The 19,093-nt window shown below is 41.7% G+C and overlaps 1 protein-coding gene across 4 annotated transcripts in view; it reads right to left on the reverse strand.

Annotated features, from left to right (window-relative positions):
• Positions 1 to 262: 262 nt before the first annotated feature.
• The window catches only part of mob2a (MOB kinase activator 2a), a 71,508-nt gene continuing 52,677 nt past the window's right edge, over positions 263 to 19,093 (reverse strand). For 3 of the 4 annotated variants that reach the window (XM_042495657.1, XM_042495655.1, XM_042495654.1), the window contains exons 2-5: positions 10,037 to 10,197; positions 7,442 to 7,535; positions 3,217 to 3,341; positions 263 to 2,137 (exon numbers count right to left, since the gene is read on the reverse strand). In XM_042495657.1, coding sequence (XP_042351591.1) covers positions 1,818 to 2,137; positions 3,217 to 3,341; positions 7,442 to 7,535; positions 10,037 to 10,197 — 700 coding nt within the window. In that variant the 3' untranslated portion in view covers positions 263 to 1,817. Of the gene's footprint in view, positions 2,138 to 3,216; positions 3,342 to 7,441; positions 7,536 to 10,036; positions 10,198 to 17,859; positions 18,077 to 19,093 lie in introns of those variants that run through there. The other variant, XM_042495653.1, reaches the window with a different exon arrangement.

Here is a 19,093-nt window from a genome sequence, read left to right on the forward strand (position 1 = left end):
TGATTTATGGTTTGCTTCGACTGACAGGAGATAAATGAGTCAAAATTAAAGTATTACGACTAACAAGTATGACTCAGTCTTTATATAACAGTTTTTATAGGCTCAACTGTACCCTTTGTGAATCGTAAACTGTACGTACACTTAATCAAGTTCCCATTTAAGAATAGCTCCGTGTTTTTGAAGCTACACAAGAGACGCTCAGGTTTCATTCCTCTTCCATAATTTACACGAGCACATTTAAACAGATGACACCGAGTCGAGGTGGCATTTCTCTTTTATTAGATTATAATCCGCAGAGCTTAAAATATTAAATTGCTTTTAACTTAGTTAATAATTAAAATACATAAAACGAGAGCCAGAACTGAAGAACCCTGCAAAAAAAAAAATTAAAATAAATAAAATAGGAGAATTATAAACCCAATCCTCCTCCATACAGAGGCTATGTCTGACAGAACCCGCTTGCGATTCCTTGTACAGTAAAGTCCAAGCAGACTGTACATTTTCTATACATGTGTAATGATACCTATATTGTTATTTCTGAACTAATTTTCCTCTGATAATCTTTTTTTTAAAAGCAAATTTTAAGGGACAGGTAGAAATAATCCGGAAGTGGAGGTTTTTTGTTTTTTTTTAGTTTTGCACTGGGAGTACTGGTGACTGTTCAACAGTAGAGCAGCTCCACACCCTCGACTCCCACCCCTCTTTCTGACTCCATCTCTGCCTCTCTGAGCCTGCAGACATTACCTCATGTCTTTGTCCTTCTGTGCAGCTGGAGTGGGTGTTGGTGGTGGTGTTGGTGGTTCAAAGGGGGCTGCTGCTGTGGTGAACGCCAGCAAACAACTCTGATCCGGCCTCATACAGGCACTAGTCTGTCTCAAGCTCTCTGATCAGATTAAATATCTAACATACAATCTTTATATTTTCTTCTCTGTCTCCCTGCTTTTGTGGCGTTCTCTTCATGTTTGCTGCCCTCTACAGGTTGGCTCTGGGACATGTTTGTTAGGGGAACACCAGGTGATTATGTGACTATACTGTAGTTAAACACATCTGCCATATGAAGGACTGGTGAACAACAAGGGACAGAGAATGAAAAAAAAGAGAGACTTCTCTCTGGCAGCAGTGACGTATTCTCTCAGGTCCTGAGTAGGAAGCGCTTTAATCATCCCCCACATAAACAACCCAAACAGTGATTGGCTGGTGTCGCCCCGTCAGGCAGTAGCGTGGCTCCCTACCGGCCAGCGTAGTGGCCGTGCGCCTGCAGGCCGCCTCCTGCCGGTGCAGGAGGGAGAGGGACAAGCCCGCAGGTGAGCAGAGACGCTTCTCCACACATCAACAACACTGTACAATAGTAGGTTGAAGCAAAGCAGAGCCCCCTTCCTGTACTGTATGTTAGGTAGAGGATAGAGGGAGGTGAAGGGTCGATGGACACGCTGCACCCCCCCTCCCACAACAAAAATAAAACTGAATAAAACTTCAACAAAAATAAAAGTGAAATAAAACCAAAAATAAAACATACACATACTTTTTTTGTTCCTAGTTTAAATTGCAGAGAAGATGGGAGGAATTTGCCCCGGGGAGGAACGCTCACGCCAATTCCTGCTGGCGTGAGAAACCCCTCCCCACCACCCTAAAACCCCCCAAAAAACCCTCCCCCCCTTCCTTCCGGCTGGTTGGTTGGTGTTGTAGCGAAATATAAGGGTAGTGGAAGGTCTCTAAGTCCTGCTGGCACCGAGTAGGGAGGCCAGGCTGTCTTTCCTTCTCTCCTCTATCTTATCTTCTATCACCCCCAGGGCCGCTGTCTTACCGCCGCCCCCTGCTCATCTCTCCGTCACGTGGTTTTGTGAAGAAGGGGAGGGCGCCGAGGCTGGGCCAGAAGGGGCCGGGGCGGGCGCGGGTGGCGGGGCGGGGGTGCAGAGGATTTCGGACAGGTCGTCCATGATACAGGTCTCCTTGGGGTCGACCAGGTTGAATTCCCTTACGAAAACGATGAAATGTGCATACAGAGTGTTCAAGTGGCCCTGCAGGTCCAGAGCCACTGTCTCTTTAAAGTGCGCCCAGTAGAGGTGAGCCAGCACGTGGAACAGGTACCGGCAGATCTTTTTTACCAAGGACTCAAAGGAGTTGGGGAACTCTTTGCCTGAGGGGAGGAGAAAAAAAACAACAGGAGAGACTGGATTAGACAGGAATCATCATGAGGGAGTGTAAAGGACAATGCTGATGTTTTATAGCTCCTTATATTATCAACTAATCCTGTTAAAGACCATAATAAACAATGTGTTAGTCTGTCTCTTAATACTTTCTGTACAATACTACGGTTAGCCACATGCCTGTATGTTCCCACTGAAGAAGAAAACTTTTAACAAATGGTCAAAATATGTAGTTTAATTTTTAAGAAAAGGCAGAATGATTTCCTTTGAATGCAATTTCTAAACACGACTGTTGTTGTAGACTGTTTTCCATGTCGATTTCTCAACGCTGCAGGACTCAACATAAATTCCTGTGAAACTGCAAAAATATTTTTTACAATTTTTTTTGGGTACACAAACCAAATAATTCATTAAATCATGGGAAAATGAATCAGCAGATTAACTGATAGTGATAAGAACTGAAAGAAGCAGCCCCAAATATTATTACTATAACTTCTTTTAAATGTTATTGCTGAAGACCACTCTGTCATTAACTCTATCTGAAACAGGAGAGGGCAGCAGTACAACGTTGGATACCTACAACCTGTGGTCCCGATCCCACTAGGGGTCGCCAAAGGTTTATGAGGGTACTGAGTCCTTTTGATTTTAAGTGGTGTAAGAGAACTTTTGTTTTTTGTTTCAGTGAATTTGTTATTTCTAATGTTTAGATTGTTATTTCAAATATAAACTTAAAAAAACTTTCAGGATAAGGGCACGGTGAAGACCTGAACACAAGCTGTTATCACAGAGACTTCACTCTCTGCTGAACAGCCTCGTCCTGAATTAGAAAAGTGCCATTAAAACAACTTAAGAGTTAATAAAACAAAGGCCAAGTTTTAGAAAGGAGAGAAAACTGAAACTGTCAAAGAAGAAGCCTAGTAAGTATGTGTGATTGTTGAAAATGAAAATAAATAAATATAGATAGATGGATAGATAGATAGATAGATAGATGGATAGATAGATAGATAGATATAGATATATATATATATCAGCGAGTGAGAGAGATAGAGACAGAGAGATAAACACTCACCATATTTTGTGGGAAAGATTTCCTCATCTGTGACCAGTTTCTGACAAAGACTCATTACGAAGTCGACATATTGTGGAGCAGTGCACTTCGTCTTCTTCCCCCTCTCATCATACCAGTAGTATATTCTAAAAAGAAAAGGAAGACATGCAATCCCTGTTGTCATGTACATCTTGCAAAGGAGCACTTAAGATATGAACAGGACACCATTACACAACCAAGTTTTAATTTATCACAATGAATGTTTCCTGAAGAATGCCTGTAGCTGAAGCAGGAGCTGTTCAGACACACAATAAAGGGGTATTTCCTGGTGCACGAAATGGTCATTTATCCATTTTAGCAGGAACAGAAACAACATACAGGTGAGCTGTGAGACATAATTGGCCTATTAGACATCGCCTGGCCCTATTCCCTCATCTGGGAAAAACCCACACTCCCAGTGACGACGTACTTCCTGTATGATGCTGTTCAGAGTGAAGATATGGCTTATGGACACTACAAACTGTTGAACTGTAATCCAGGTATCATGTTTGCATGTTTTCATTCCACCAGATTAACTGAACTATGTGCCCTGGAGCTTTAATTTCCTGATTGGGCCAAATTCCCCACTGTCGCAGGAGTTAACGGGACGCTGACGCCCTCTCCTCTCAGTCCTGCTGCTGATGAAACCTTTCCGGAGGGGGGTGACCCACATAGCTGCTGGGCGGATCGTACTAATAGTTAACAAAAGCCCAACAGCAGCTCAGCAGCACGGATCTAGTCACGCTAGCAGGTCAGCAGACACCTTAAGAAATTGATGAATGAGTTAACAAGGGTGGAGGCAGTGAAACGGGACGGGTAACCAGCGAAACAAAAGGCCCGCTGACTGATCAGCGAGCTGGAAAGGTCAATTAATAAGCTTATGAAATAGTGAAAAGAAATGTGCATGCAGGTGTAGCTGTTTGCAGTGTGCGTCTGGGAGGCAGCGGGGCAGACATTACAAATCTTGAGGAATGTAAAGCGACCACGTAACTGACCCTACAGGAGGGACCTACTGACCACAGCACCGGGGCCAGACTCTTACAATGCACTTACTCACTCAGGATCAGACTGTGTGTTTGTGTGTGGGAGAGGCACTGACTAAACTACAAACATGCCTTCTGCACTCCGACACTCTCAGTCAGACATGATGAATCTATGGCGTTACACAGAATGAAGCGCTGCTGCAGAGGCGGGTTGACTTTAGGGGCTGGGTTCACCAGAGGCCCAACAATATGATAGTATCTTTATACTTAATCCATAATACAATATTATTGGTATTTTAGAAGTTTTGCAATATGTTAAGTATTGAATTTAATTCATATTGCAATATATTACTTTTTTTCAACTTCAAATTATGTCCACAAATGAGAACTTTGTCAACATCTGTTTTATCTCATATAAATCAGTCTGTTCATCTTGATCCAATCATTTTTATTGCAGCAAAACATATCTAGTGGACTGAAACAGCAACAGATTTTATTGTTCTAGCAGAGTACCAAAAGTTTAACTTGCATTTGTAAAACTGACAACAAAGAATAAAAAAAATGTATATGTGGTATCCATGAATTGATTCAATATTGAATATATAGCAGGATAGGATTGTTTTGAATATTATTATTATTTTTTTTTACAAATTCATTATTCAATTTATGCAACTTTTGCTTAAGTTTTAATTTGCACCTTGAGTTTGTCATAATAGTTTTGCAGTGGGATGAATTGGGCTCATAGATGTCTTCTGGTAGATTTTTTTAATTATATAAGCGGTTTTTAATGTTTTCAGTTATTGATTTAATTAATTTATTATATGGCATGTAATCTGTTAATGCCTCTATAACTTCATACTAATTGTTTTTTTTTTATTTTGGAGATTACAGGGTAGGTTTAAGTGATCATGAAAATGTCACCACGGTGGTAGTGTCAGCTTTTGTTGTCCTTTTTACTTTTGTGTTACATCTTTATTATGAAGCACTTTGAGCTGTTTGCCTTGCATGAAAGTGCTGTACAAATAAAGTTCATTATTATTATCATAATATGATATCAGGACAGAAAGACAATGTTTTAAAGATGTAATAAAAGCCAAGAAACAACAACTATACTTTAAGACTGATACTTGGAGGACTAAAGTTCAGTTAGAAAGATTAAATGTTTGCAGTTGAGTTTAATGACGACCTGAATGTTTTGCACACTCTTTGTAAATGGGAAATTAAATATTTGATAAGTGATTAAAGAGACTTAGTGCATCCGTGTGTTTTACCAACCACATCCAAAATGTCACCCTCCACAAGAACCCAACGCTACTGAACAGTGTGAGCACATTACCACACATCTCCCTCCCTCACACACACACCCATCTAGCCACCCACCCATACAAAATGGGTCTAAATAGCTACCAAATGGTTCAGTTCCCTCGTAGCTCATGGAAACATTTACTTCCAAAAATAGTGCTGAGCTCTGCCTCTTCGGGCAGGGGCACTGACGCTGCTGCGACTGTGGCTCAGTCAGTTCTCACCACAGAAGGGGGCACGGGTGCCAGGTCCTGCACCGGCAGGAAAGGGTGGGGTGCCAGGCAGCAGGCAGTGGGGACGGTCCAATCATAAATGGTGCGCCTCATCTTAGAAACGCAGTTTTAACAGTAAAGGTTTTTAAGTCAAACAAAAATGCTGAAAACATTCTAGTTGAATCTGGAGCAGAGCTGTGAGACAAACATGTTTTTAAGACTGCCTCTGTTTTCCACAGGTCAATAGACAGTGCAAACAAAAACATGTTAATCTGCTCTGCTCTCTTCACTCTTCACATACCGCAGGCGAAGCTCATTGGCTTCTTCCTTTTCTCAGGGTGTGGGTTAGTAACAGCAGCTTAAGGTGAGAGCAGTGGAAAAATCCACTGTTGACTGAGAGGTTAACTCGTGACAAGTTCGTCTCTTGCAGCATATCTGTCATATATGTGTCATTTCTTAATGTTTGTGTTGTTTGTCATTGATGTCACTGTCGTATTTTTATCCAGGGTGAGCAGCATTACTGTGCGTAATGTGTTAAGAGCTGTGTAGTGACTATTGAGGTTTCTCAAAGTGTGGGTAATCAGGTTTTTCCAGCCTTCTGTATACACAGGGGGAATGACAGCCTCTCTGCGGAGACAAGGGCTCACACATAAAAACGGCACCCCACCCTGACAGGGCAAACAAGTTAGATAAATGCTTACAGTTTGTCACCTCCCTTCTGTTAATATGGCATGAATAAGCCTCCATGTTATGATTATCCTTTAAAATCAACTACTGCAGTGGTATGCCCTTCTTACTGCACACCGCTGCAATGGACCACCTTTTATTATATATCAATTAGCCAGCAATTAGCCCTGTAAAAACATCACACGCATCTGGTAACAGTTTGATTACAACACTCCTCTAGACAGTGTTCATCACATTTATCACCTGCTGGGCTGTGTGGGATTAAATGTATGTCTCCAGTATTTGACACAAACTATGCCTTATGTGGCAGCTGCGCTGGACGTTTCTGAAGTCCTGGGGTCAAAACCAGCAAAATAATGGAGATTTGTCTGCAAGTTTTTTTGTATGTACATGTCACTAAAAAGATTAACATATGATGTGATTATTTTGCTGTTTTTGATCTCTGGGGTTCTGCCTTGTTTCTTACTAAAAATCTGGACATCTTCTTCTATATTATGTTATCAGTGTGTAGGGACTGTGACAGTAAACAGCATATCTTTAGCTGGGTTTTTACTGCACAAATGAAAATGCAACAAACAATAACGTAAAAGTGGGTAAACAGCTGTTGTTTTGACTTTTTCTGTCTCACATCTGTTTGTGGAGCTAGGGATGGTAAGAAAAAGAGATAACTGGGCACCTTTAAGACAGGTGAAGCCTCATGGTGGATCACAGCGTTCAGACTTGAAATTATATGAACCTAATCTTTAAACATGCTGCAGCACAGACACAGCAAAGTGCCATTCTCACTGTACAACAACTCTTACGTGAATGTACAGCTCGCTGCAGTCCATTAAAGCTGCATATTGCACATTCCTAGATAGACTATGTTGGTAGTTCAAAGACCAAAAATTAACCTGAGCGCACCCCTCAGGGTTGTGAGTTGTCCCTTGTATCCCTTGATGAATTAACCAATTTGTGATGAATAAACCAAAGGGCCTCTGCAGGTGTGCGATGAATAAACCAAAAGCGGCAGAGATAACTTACGTGTTGCAGGCTGTCATGGCTTGACAGGTGTCCCCAGTGCAGAACTCTGAGATGGTGCTGTACTGCAGGTTGATAAGATTGAAGAATGTTGTCGCTGTGGCAAAAAACAAAAGAGATTTTAGCATTTTAGTCAGTGTGTGTAATCTGTTACGCAGAAATAAATCATATACACGACCACTAAATAATTTCCTATGCCAGAATGATATCAATGATTAAAATACTGCAGAAAAGAGAACAGAGAAGAAAAGAAGAACAGAAAAGAGGATTGTGTGTCATGTCACGTTCTGCTGTAGATGTTGAGCACACACCTACAGCATTGTTTATGCAGTGTATCTGTCACTGTGATCAATGAGACAGTCACAGTCACATGCATGAACTAATGCATCACAAACTTCATCAGTGTGTGAGGCTAAGAAAAGATTTTTTGGAAAAAATGGGAGGTGGCTGCAGTTTAGCAACCATTTAAGTTGTTGTTCAAGTAACTTAAAACTGAAACAGGTATTTCTGCCATAAGGGAAACTCCTACACAGCCTGTTGTACTGCGAAACAAAGCGTGAGAAAAGCTGGGGTGTATTCAGTGAGAAGAAGTCTATCTCTCTGTCAAAAATATTTGTTCTGTATGTTGAGCTTGTGCAAACTTCCTTGTGGTGGTGACAGTGCTTTAACTGTATATCTTTCTTTGTAAACATTCATTTACTCAAAAAACATAGGGGGAAACAGAATTCTCATTCACTTTAAAACTAAAGTATGCATTCAGTGTTGATGAGTTTTTGAAGAGCTGTGCGATGTCATCATAATCATCCATGACTGACAGAAAGAATTTAATAAACAGGCCATCAATTTAAAACATTGACAGTTTGATGATTTACTTGACTTTCAATGTTAAATTATTACAATTTCATGTAATAAAAATAATGTGAACCTTCATGAAGAGGGTACACTGGTACGAGCCACACTATCTGTTTAACCTGCAGCATAAGAGGTTTAAGTAAGGTGGAAGAATCTACTAAATTAAATGGATCCAATGGCTGGTGTTAAAATCCTTTACATTTTCATTTGTTCTTGTGACTTTTATTGATGCTTCCGTCCAAAAGGTATTTTTTCTACTGCTGACCACCACAACACAGTTTCTACCTAGGGAACGTTGGGAGGTCTTAACACTGAATGTTGTCTCTATTACCAGATATATGTGTATGTATTCAGCATCTGTAGGCGACAGAAAAAGGTTTTGGTATCGGCAGAGTTCTGGTTTCCCTTTACAGTCCGAGGAGTGTTGATGAATCAAGTTTCCGTTGCAGGTAAACAGTCCTTTTTGTGGCACTGGCCGATCGGCTACAGTCTAACAGCGAGTTAGCTTGTCATTGGCTTTTAAAAATATATATATTAGAATTCATTTTCAGATATCTGTTTACTGAGGCTGGCCAATATGACATGGGCACAGAAAATGAAGTCTTGGCTTGGATATCAGCTGGCTACACCAGATCAGCACGAAATACTGGCTCTCACCCCCAGAGGTTGTCGGACCAATAGCGGGGTTATGTAGATGGGTTAAGTGGTACCGTAGGCGACCCTTGAAATAATCTAAATGATAAAATAGGCTTATAAGCTGAGCTGAGCAAAAGCTCTACTGATCTGGCTCCAATTCAAGAAAACAGGTCTAAGATTTTTTTATTTTTCCATGTTGATCAGATAGTCATGTATCAGGATACAAATTGCATCCATTATAATTTCTCTTCTACATGTAACAAAAGAACCAACAAATATGAGCTCATTAGATTAATGAACCCAAGTAATTATTGATTCAGTTAAACAAACTATTAAATCAGACCACTGCTCAGCCCTGTGGCCTGTGCTTACACTAAAGCCCAAATAGTTGAGGATACAAGTCGATACGAGCCAGCTTACGTAACTTCCAATTTTAACACATTAACATGTAAGAACATGTCCCGTCTGCTCTATGTAACAGTGTTGTAGCTATCTAAAATAGAAAGGAAAGAATGCTTGTTTTTTCCTTTTCGCTCGCAAGCACCTGGGCTGGATATGTAACCAAAACAAAGACGGGGAGACGGACAAAATAAAGAGTTTCATAAGATCGATCAAGCAGCCAGGCCGCAGTGAGTTTACAAAACTCCAGAAATGATACTCATAATGACAACTATAAATTTCAATATGAGTTAAAACAGTGCACTGACGCTGGCAGTGAACAATGGTGTTTAAAGAAGTGGCGTGGTGTTACTGGGAACGGACTCAACACTGTGCCAGGCCTGGATCATGTTAAGGGCTTGGCTCTGTCAGAGTTGCAGCTCCACAGGAACATCTCGTCATCGCCAGACAAGTGCATACCAATTTGGAAAAACAATTCCAAACCCTTGAGGAAAATATTAAAGAAGTCAGAGCAAACACTGAGCTTGACTAAAGAATTTTTCGGTAATAAATTAGATTAATAGGCCCATTTAACATCTTAACTATGGCCATGTTTAATTGCTTATAGGCTTAGTTATTACAGCAGTGGTTTCTGTTGTCTGTACAGGACAACATGTTTGAGATACTTTATGTATCCTGCATATTTTCTATCACTGCACCACAGTCACTCACTGTTGCTGGCTAGCCATTCGTTGAGGTCTATCTCTCTGGGCAGCACCACTAGCTCCTTGAGGTCAAAGTCCACCACGCGGATTTTTGTGTACTCTAGCTCCAAGTACTGCTTCTTCTCTTCTGCCGGAGGCTTCTTTCCATTTGGCTTCGTCTTCGACTTCCTGCAACACAGAAGAAAAGAACGCAGGTTAAGGGGCTGCGAAGCACTTTATATGGGCAATAAAGAATTAAGGAAATTGCAGAGTGAGATTTCTACTGTTTAATTGGACACAATAAAGAAAGGGAAGAATGTACGACCTATACTGGACTTTTTTCCAGACAGGTCTACATGATGCCAAAGTAAAACCTATGTATCCAACCAGATATCCAGGTAGTCAACTCTGATTGTGGAGGACAAATCAGCACAAGTTAGTTCTGCAGTAAAACTCCACTTGATAAACTGGGAAGTCAGCACAGGTTATTTGTTATGAATGAAAAGCACTGTAAATGCAAAAAGCTGATTGTAGACAGACAATTATGTGGATACAACATCCTTAACTCAAGCACAGACATTTAAAAAACACAGATGACAAAAATTACAGAAACAAACTTTCTGTGACTTTTCCAAATCTGGATTCACATCAACCTAAGCAGACCAAACAAAGCGCTCCTCTATTGCTGTACCTGAGCCAAAGCTCTGACCTCTGACCTTATGTTAGGTCTATAGCACCAACACAGACGGCCGTCCCCAGCGTCTTGCACTTCCACTGCTAGTTTTAGCACAGGGATGTCATATCACACTCCCCCTGCACTTCCAGGGCTGTAACCTCTCTGCCCTCAGCTCCCCGTCTGTATCAGTAAAGGCAGAGCAATCTGGGGTCAAAGGTTGAAAGGCTTGATACGTGAGTGAGACAAATAAACAAAGGCACAGTTGTCTGGGACAATCTGGGACTAATGTAATCAACGACCTTCCTTCTTCAGTATTCTGTTCAAGGCTTTCCTCATCCTGCAATGACTCCTGTTCCCAACTTTTCGCTACATCTATATTCCGCTCAATCTTGGCTCTGTGACTGTTGTTTGGGATTGCTTAAGGACAGGGGAGTTTGAATTTGCTCCCTGAATTTACTGAGCCTTTTTGACCCTCATTTCCGCTCGTCTTGCACTCACACCCTCAATTTCCAGTTCTCATCCCTCCTCTCTCCACACCCTCTGTCTAAACACAATGATCCAGCCATGTGTTTCTAGCTCTCCCTTTCCTTTTCCCAGTCACACTCCCTTAAGACAGCAGCTCTGGCTCCTGGGCCAGTGAGAGCTGCTCTAACAGCACTAATGATGAGGGATCATAAACACTATTTTCTAGCAGCAGCCAAAACCCCTCTCACTTTCACTTAGGTTCTGCTGCAAGAATCGCTGGACTTTACAGGGAAGAAGCAATGACTGGTGGGCTTTCCGAAGGAAATACACAGTCCACATGCAGCTAGAGATATTAGAAAGAGATTTAGAGAAAAAGGATGGGGGAAGTGAGAGCAAAGGGGGGAGAAAGGAATGAGGAGCGGAGGTAAATCGACACAGAGCCCAGCTGATAACCATGGGAACTAATAAACACTTACAAAACATGACAGGACTGCGGAGCACGAGGCCTCTTGGCCAGAGCACACTGTTCAAAAGCCCTCAGCAGTTTGATTCCCCTCTCCAGGAAGCGTCACCCTGCTTTCCACCTCAGCAAACATGGGAAGGCATGTCAACATGTGGATGCATACTGAGCCAACAGCCACTGACTTTGTAAATGTTTAAGTGTCCCCCTTTGAATGTCTGCTGTTGTCTAATTTAGCTGTCAGGAGACATGCTTAGTTGTACACCGCCTTTGGGCCTTCTGTGAAAAGAACCAACGTACTAATACTTGCACAACATCTGGCACACACGACACCACTCAGGTTCTCATCTGCTTGGCAATGATTCGTCAAGGTATTCGGCTCATCCTATTAGGGAGCTCCTGTATGTGTTTTGGCCTCATTTATAAACCAAAGACACTGAGAATACACTGCTGGCTAATTATTAATGAGTGGTCACTTTCTGTTTCACCTCTTTTCTCCTGTTGCTCTGCTCTTTAAATTTGTTAACTCCCTTTGTTTTTTCGCATCTCTTTCTTTAGGCTTGTAGACATTTCTTTCTGCTCTTTCCTCTTCATGGCTGCAGGCTCACCTGTCCAAACAGCCTATTGTTCAGGGTCAAAAGCCTCAGGCCTTGCAGTTGCATCCTTGCCCTTTCTTTTTTCATCTTTTCTGCCCTTTCCATTCATCCTTCTTTCCCCAACTATTATCCTTCTCATTTACCTCACTCCGTGACCTCTACTCTGACTCACATTTTAATTACCGTTCCTTTTTTGTTTGCTTAGGCTCCTTCCCATGCCTGTTTTAATCATTTGTTTAATTTCTCCTTATCTCTGTCTGCTTCCTTCTCCCCCTCAAATCAGACAAAAAAACTTCACCCTGCTCATGAAGGCGCAGACAGATTTATGTGGTCTGTGTGGTTTTGCACTGTGAGCTACATGTTCCGTCATGTGAAAGAGCTTTACCCGAGGATGGAGCTTCATCCACAGATACCGTCAGCTCTCACAACTTTTCAAAGGCTCTGTTAAGCCCCTTAGAAAAAAAAATAAAAAAAACATTCGGCTCCTGTATAAGGTTCAAGTTGGTTCGTTCGCCCCCTCCCCTTCCTTTCCTTTTGAAAACATTCTGTTTCACTGAGCTATTTCCTGCCTCTTTCCCTCTGTAATTTCATCATTTTCCATACAAACGCCTCCTCCACTTCTTGCAAACATTTGTGTGGTAAGGGGAGGTGAAATTCTGGAGCCATTAGTTTATTTTAGGATAAAGAAAACTTCCTCTCTGCCAGCACTCCTCCCCTCATACGTACATAGTCTGTCTTCCCTGCAACACACACACACACACACACACACACACACACACACACACACACACACACACACACACACACACACACACAGCTTTGTCTGTTCTTGGTAAAGTTCTCCCAGGCAAGTCTTTGCCATAAAAGGCAGCAGATGCCTCGTTCTCCCTCACCAGATCAGAGACAGATCAGGGCAGGCCAGAAGGCAGGAGTGGAGTGGAAGCGTAGCCAGGGCCAGGCACATGTCTCTGGGCCAGGGGGACAGCTACAGCCTGCCTGGCACCAGCAGGAACCATACAAGCTCACAGTCCACAAAAAAACTGGTCAGGCTCCATGGAATATGTCTACAAAGAGCCATGAGGAAAAAAATCACGTGCGCTATACTGATGTCTTTTGAACTTTTTAAGTAGAGGTGGAGGGTGTGAAGCAGGAAGACAGACATGGTTGGTGTTTCTTTGCAATAAAAAACAATAAGGAAATAGGGATGTATAGTTGGGTGACACAGAGGTCAGTGCAGTAGAGCTGAGGAGTGACAGCTGTTCAACTGTGTCTGTTAGCCGACCTCGCTTATTCCTTTCACTTTTCCCAGCAACACCACCTCCCCCACCAAACTGCTGTCCACTCTCACTACCTTTCCTCCCGTACCACCACCAGTACCCAATTACCAAACAGTGTCTCCAGCTCTGAATGTTGAACGCCTCTCTCCGTCTTGTTGTGTGGTGAAGGGCCATCAGGGACCACGATGGAAATAAGTCCTGCATGTTGTCCCTGACAATACCTCAGTGTTTTCATGTGCACATATACACTCCAACACAAACACTAACACACATATCTGGTTGTAGCCCTCTCCCTTGTCACGGCCGACCCAGCTGGTCACGACAGCTGTGTCACGGGCCTGATCCCACCAGAGACCTCGAGAAAATCCACAAGAAGCTAGTCCTGTCTGGTCTGAGAGAGTGCGTTTGTGCAGGCACGTGTGTCCAACAAGTCCCCATGTGTGCACGCAGTTGTGATTCAAGTGTGTCAAACATACATCTCTTTGGCCTCACACTGGTGCATACATCAGCTGCTGTATGTTAGCCTGCTGCTGCTGAACACTGAATAAACTTCAAGATAAAAAAAATCAAAAAAATCAAAAATAAGTAGCCCTTTGGCAGTACACAAGCATGTCTCATTAACAGAACCTGGTTCCAATTAATCCTGGAATAACTCAAGGCCACATTATTGAGCTATGCTGGAGAATTAGTTTAAGTGCTTTCTCAAAAATACTACAACTTGCTACTTAAGAGCTCCCTCTTCTCTCTATGCAGGCTCACACATACCATTGAGCTACATGTTCTGTCATGTGAAAGAACTTTACACGAGGATGGAGCTTCATCCACAGATACCGTCACCAAAACAGGATAACGTTCAGACAGTGCTGACCGCTTTGTCATACTTTATCAGTGCAACACCAAAAAGATGCATCCATCAAAACCGATTCTTACGTTACAACTAAAAAACCAGAGGCCTTGGATTTTGTGTTTTGATTGCTTCTCCCTGTGATTAATACAACTGAACTCAGAAACCTGCTTAACAACTCCTGAGTAATGACTTTCCCCTTAAGTCTTCAGTTTGTGCCAAACCCGTCATTGCACAACTGTCACTTGAATTGGCCTTTTGAATCACAGAGGAATCCAACTATTGGCATATGGATGCAGTTAATGCCATCTGGGAGGGTAAATAGCACTTGCAACACTAACAACAAAGACCTCTACCATCTTTTCTAAGATGGCTAGTGATCTGAGGGATTTGCTTTGACTGCAAATGTGAAATTTTTCATAGACAGATTCATGAAACCATCTCTAAAATATATTCTTTTTATATCTCTGGCACAAGAAGAGGCACTCCAAGGTGCAAAGACATGCTTTCCTTGTCATAATACAGTACTGTATCACAAGGAAAGGAGCCCCTGTGTCTATGATAAGGATATGAGCGATAGCAAGCACCACAGACAACAATCAATGGTCTTTTTCCCAGGAGCATCAGAGAAATCAAACACCTTTGAGTGACCTTCAAACACACATCTGATAGGTCAGAAAGACTCAATCGCATTTCAGTAAGTTATAAACTGATTGTGGAGTTCACAGTACTCAGACTTAAAAACACTGCACTAAAACATCAATAGTAACAGGCTACTCCTCCAAATCTCAGCCGATAAGACAAGAACTGAGTGAATGAACTCTGCCATTTTGTAAAAAGAGCAGCTTCAGTGAGGAGGATCAGTTTTCTCCAAGCCTGGCCTCCTGATCTATTTCAGGCTTCAAATTGAATAGACTCAATCACTCTTTTCCCCGAAAAACCACAGACAGAGGAGAGCAGGCAGTTTGAGCACACCAAAGCTGAACCACAGCGACCATTACGGGGCTAAAAAGAGACAGAGTTAAGGATGGACTCAACCAAAGGCTCTGCCTTGCAGTGCTCAAGTCCACAAAGTAACTGCTCTGTCAAAGTTGTTACCGAAGAAGTTTCTGTGTAGTTTTAAAGGGCACTGACACTCAAATAGTTGTCAGTTTTAGTACTGGAGAGAAGAGATAAGAAGGCAACACAAACAAAGAAGGCGCAGCTGCCACCACTTGATCAGTAGCATCACTGGGGGTGTCAGCAGCACTGTAAATCAGTAAATAAGAACTGCAGCCAGGGTACAGGCCCAAACAAGTGCACACACATACACCCAGAGCTAATTCAACTGCTGACCGTGATTCTGGCCACCTCTTCGCCCCCCTTGTCATCCTGTGCTAAATCCCATTCAGTGGCTCTGAGGCCTGCATAGTATGTAAGGACCCCCTGCCAGCACAATAATAGAGCCTCATCAACATCACAACGCACATGGGACAGGAACGGGGGTTTTGGTTTGAGATAAGACTGAGCTGCTGGTTAAGCATTTGGCAAATCTAACCTTGTTGGGAGACGGTTAGCTCTGACATTGATTTGGCACCACAGGAAATGACTGATGTAGATGATAAGACTGAAGGACTGACTGAAATTGCTCTACACTCTGATCAATCCAATCAGCCAATCTAAATGATTACTGAATCAGTAAAACAAAGACAGACTGTGTTTTGGCCCTACACTATTCAAGCAGGCAATACAAGCAAGAAATTAACAATTCTGAAAAAAGGGGTCAGAATTACACAAGGCTACAGTCACTCTCAGGGAACTGGATCATTAAAAGCGATCTTTTACAGTCTAGTATTCATACCTGCATCCAAGCCAAGGGCATTCAACCATTCACTGGAGGGGGAAACTGGTTAAAAGTGGAGCTATAAACAGGTCTACAGTGCCCACCACCCCCTAATAAAACCCCAAACTATGCATCCTTGTTAACTTTGATGAAGTGTTTTTGTTCAGTTTTTCCTCAAGACGTCAAATTTGTGGAAAACCCCCCTTTGTTCCTTCCAGGCATATAACCTTTAAGACGCACTTCCTTATTAACCAGCTGATTTCTTCAGTAGGTATGGCAGTTGAGTTCCCCGTAAAAAAAAAAGGAGCAGCAGAACTTGTCTCTACCTGTCACAGCTCTTGCGACAGACAAACACACTGCACAATAACACTCTCTGCTGCTGCGTCCATTACATCCTGCTTATTATCTGTTAAGAGATCTTAAGATGGTGGATATATTCCTCATTAACACTCCCCACATCTTCACAGACGACAATAGGTTTTGAGGCATGTGCCCTTGGGGCTCTTGCTTGAAAACACACCTGTCACCAGACTTGAAAGGTAAGAGGAAACTTCATCAAAGCATTAATAACAGGACTAGTGTCCCCCTGGAGGAGCACACTAATGTCTTCTTCACGTGACACAAAAACACACATTCGTAAACTCGGTGTAATATCTGCCTTATTCACAACTGCTGTGACAGTAGTATTTCATCTTGAATGTATTGATTCATCACAGAGTTTAATCATGAATGGGGTTGTTGTTTCTGGCATTTTGTATGACACATAAACACACTGCTAACACTCCTATTTGGGTCATGCATTCTTTAAGTCTTATGTCTGCTCGGTCACACTGTGGCCTTTACGTGGCGGCTAAAATAATGTATTTACCCAGCACATTTTATTAAACAGTCACAGAAAACACCGGGCAATCTGATGTTCATCTGCAGCCCTAAATAATGTCTTTAACATATTTCCGCCTGCTTTTCGCATTACACTGTAACCTACAGTGTGAATGAGATGCTCTGATAAAGGTTTCAATCAGGATTATTATTATACTCAACTTTGACCATTTTACTCTTTATCCATTTCTATCAAGCTAAAGAAAAATGGAGCCCTGATTTAAAATAATTTTCCTATGCGTTTGCTAAAACGTTAGCAGGCGTCTTTAATAATTTATTAGCATAGATGAAGAGGCAGTGTCACATTTCTCTTGCTCTTGTTGAGTCTCGTTAATGAGAGCTGCAGGAGGAGGAATGAGGCATTTGGGTTAGTCGTCTTCCACCATCGGCTGGTAAATTGCTGTGACCCCGGAACCAGAGGGTCCCAATACACCAGCTATACTGCCGAGAGGAGACAGATGCTTATCTTTCCGGCCGAGATACAGAGGCGCAGTGAAACAGACTTATACATAAACTAATGACTTTTCCATGTGCTCTTTGGCAGGGCAGTCTCACGTTTTCAGATTATAATCTATGTCAAAGTCACTGGACGTCTATAAAATTGTAATAACTGCTGAAGAAGAAATACGACATTGTAAAACAAAAACAAACACACACTCACAGTTTCTGGTTTGTATAGTGAAAGCAACATTACATGACATATTAATAGAAGTAATATATTATTCTCACGAACAGTCCATGCCTCATAAAAATATATAAAAAGGTATATTTACTAAAAGCTCCACTTCGCAAACACGACAATGTCACGTTTAAAACAAGCACGGAGTTTTACCTTAGCACTTTTCCGACTGCCTGAAGCACCATTTTGCAACTTAGTCCGTTTTTGGAGTTTCTCTGAGAGTGCATGTCCGTTTTATCTCCAGAAAAGGAGCAATAATCTCCGACCATAGTTTAAAACATGAAGGTATGGGGTCAAAATATCACCGCTCCAGATTACTCAAAAGTTGTCTGTCCGATTTACAACCAGGGTTTGATCTGTCTGAAGCTGACTTACTACACAGCAAAAAGAAAAACTTTGTCATGTCTTTGCAGAAGGCCCTCCTTCTCTGCCTCCTGTCATCCAATCAGCGGAGAGGAGAGGGCTCGAAGGGCGGGCTGTGGTGACGTCAATGTCTGCCCATGTGGACGTGGTACACGCATCTCCCCTCAGTGTAGTTACAATGTAGCAACAGGTGGTCAGCTATTAACTGGGGACTACAATTAAACAAAAAGGTGTTGCTTCATTTTATATTCCTGCTATAAAACAGGTTTACATAAACATGACTTTACAACGACAGCACAGGATATAAAAGTCAACATTATTAGTAGCTCCACAGAAAATGTTGCAATTACTGTATTGGTTTATTAGACCAAAATATATAGCATTAAATAAAAGCTCAAGCTTAAACAAAAAAAAGCTAGTTTGTGGACCTACATTTAAGATTGTTTGTCAAAACACTCTTATATATAATATATATATATATATATATTTTTCTATATTTTCACAGGAGCAAAAGTCATTGTAATCTGCCAGTTTTGGCTAAAAATATATTTTAATATCCAAAAATATTTTTTTTTTTAATGTTTGATTAGTTAACAAAAACAAACAAACAAAAGTCAATATATGAAACAAGAAGAGGAAAAAGAAAAAAAACCAAAACAAAACAAAACAAAAAAACAACAACAGGTTTACTGCTTTGACAGAGCTTAAAAATGACTTGCAGTTAAAAGTGTGTGTGTGTTTATTGTCACAGTGCGTCACTTCTTTCTATGTGAGAACCGTTTAAGCACGGCGTGCATGCAGAGACTGTAGGGCGACATTCCTGTGTTGATTCTGAACTTCACCTGGAGTCGAACCATGACAGGCTGGCAGCAGTCATGTCACGTTCAAACATGTCAAAGCTAAGAAAACAACGAGATAATCAAACAAAGCCAGTTTGAGAGCAAAAGGCAGATTCTCAGAAATATCAAGAAGTTTCAGTGTGTGTCTGTGGGGTGAGGGAATTGTTCATAACTGTAATTTTAGA

The sequence above is a fragment of the Plectropomus leopardus genome, chromosome 11 (assembly GCF_008729295.1).
Source record: "Plectropomus leopardus isolate mb chromosome 11, YSFRI_Pleo_2.0, whole genome shotgun sequence".
In the NCBI taxonomy this organism is placed as follows: domain Eukaryota; kingdom Metazoa; phylum Chordata; class Actinopteri; order Perciformes; family Serranidae; genus Plectropomus; species Plectropomus leopardus.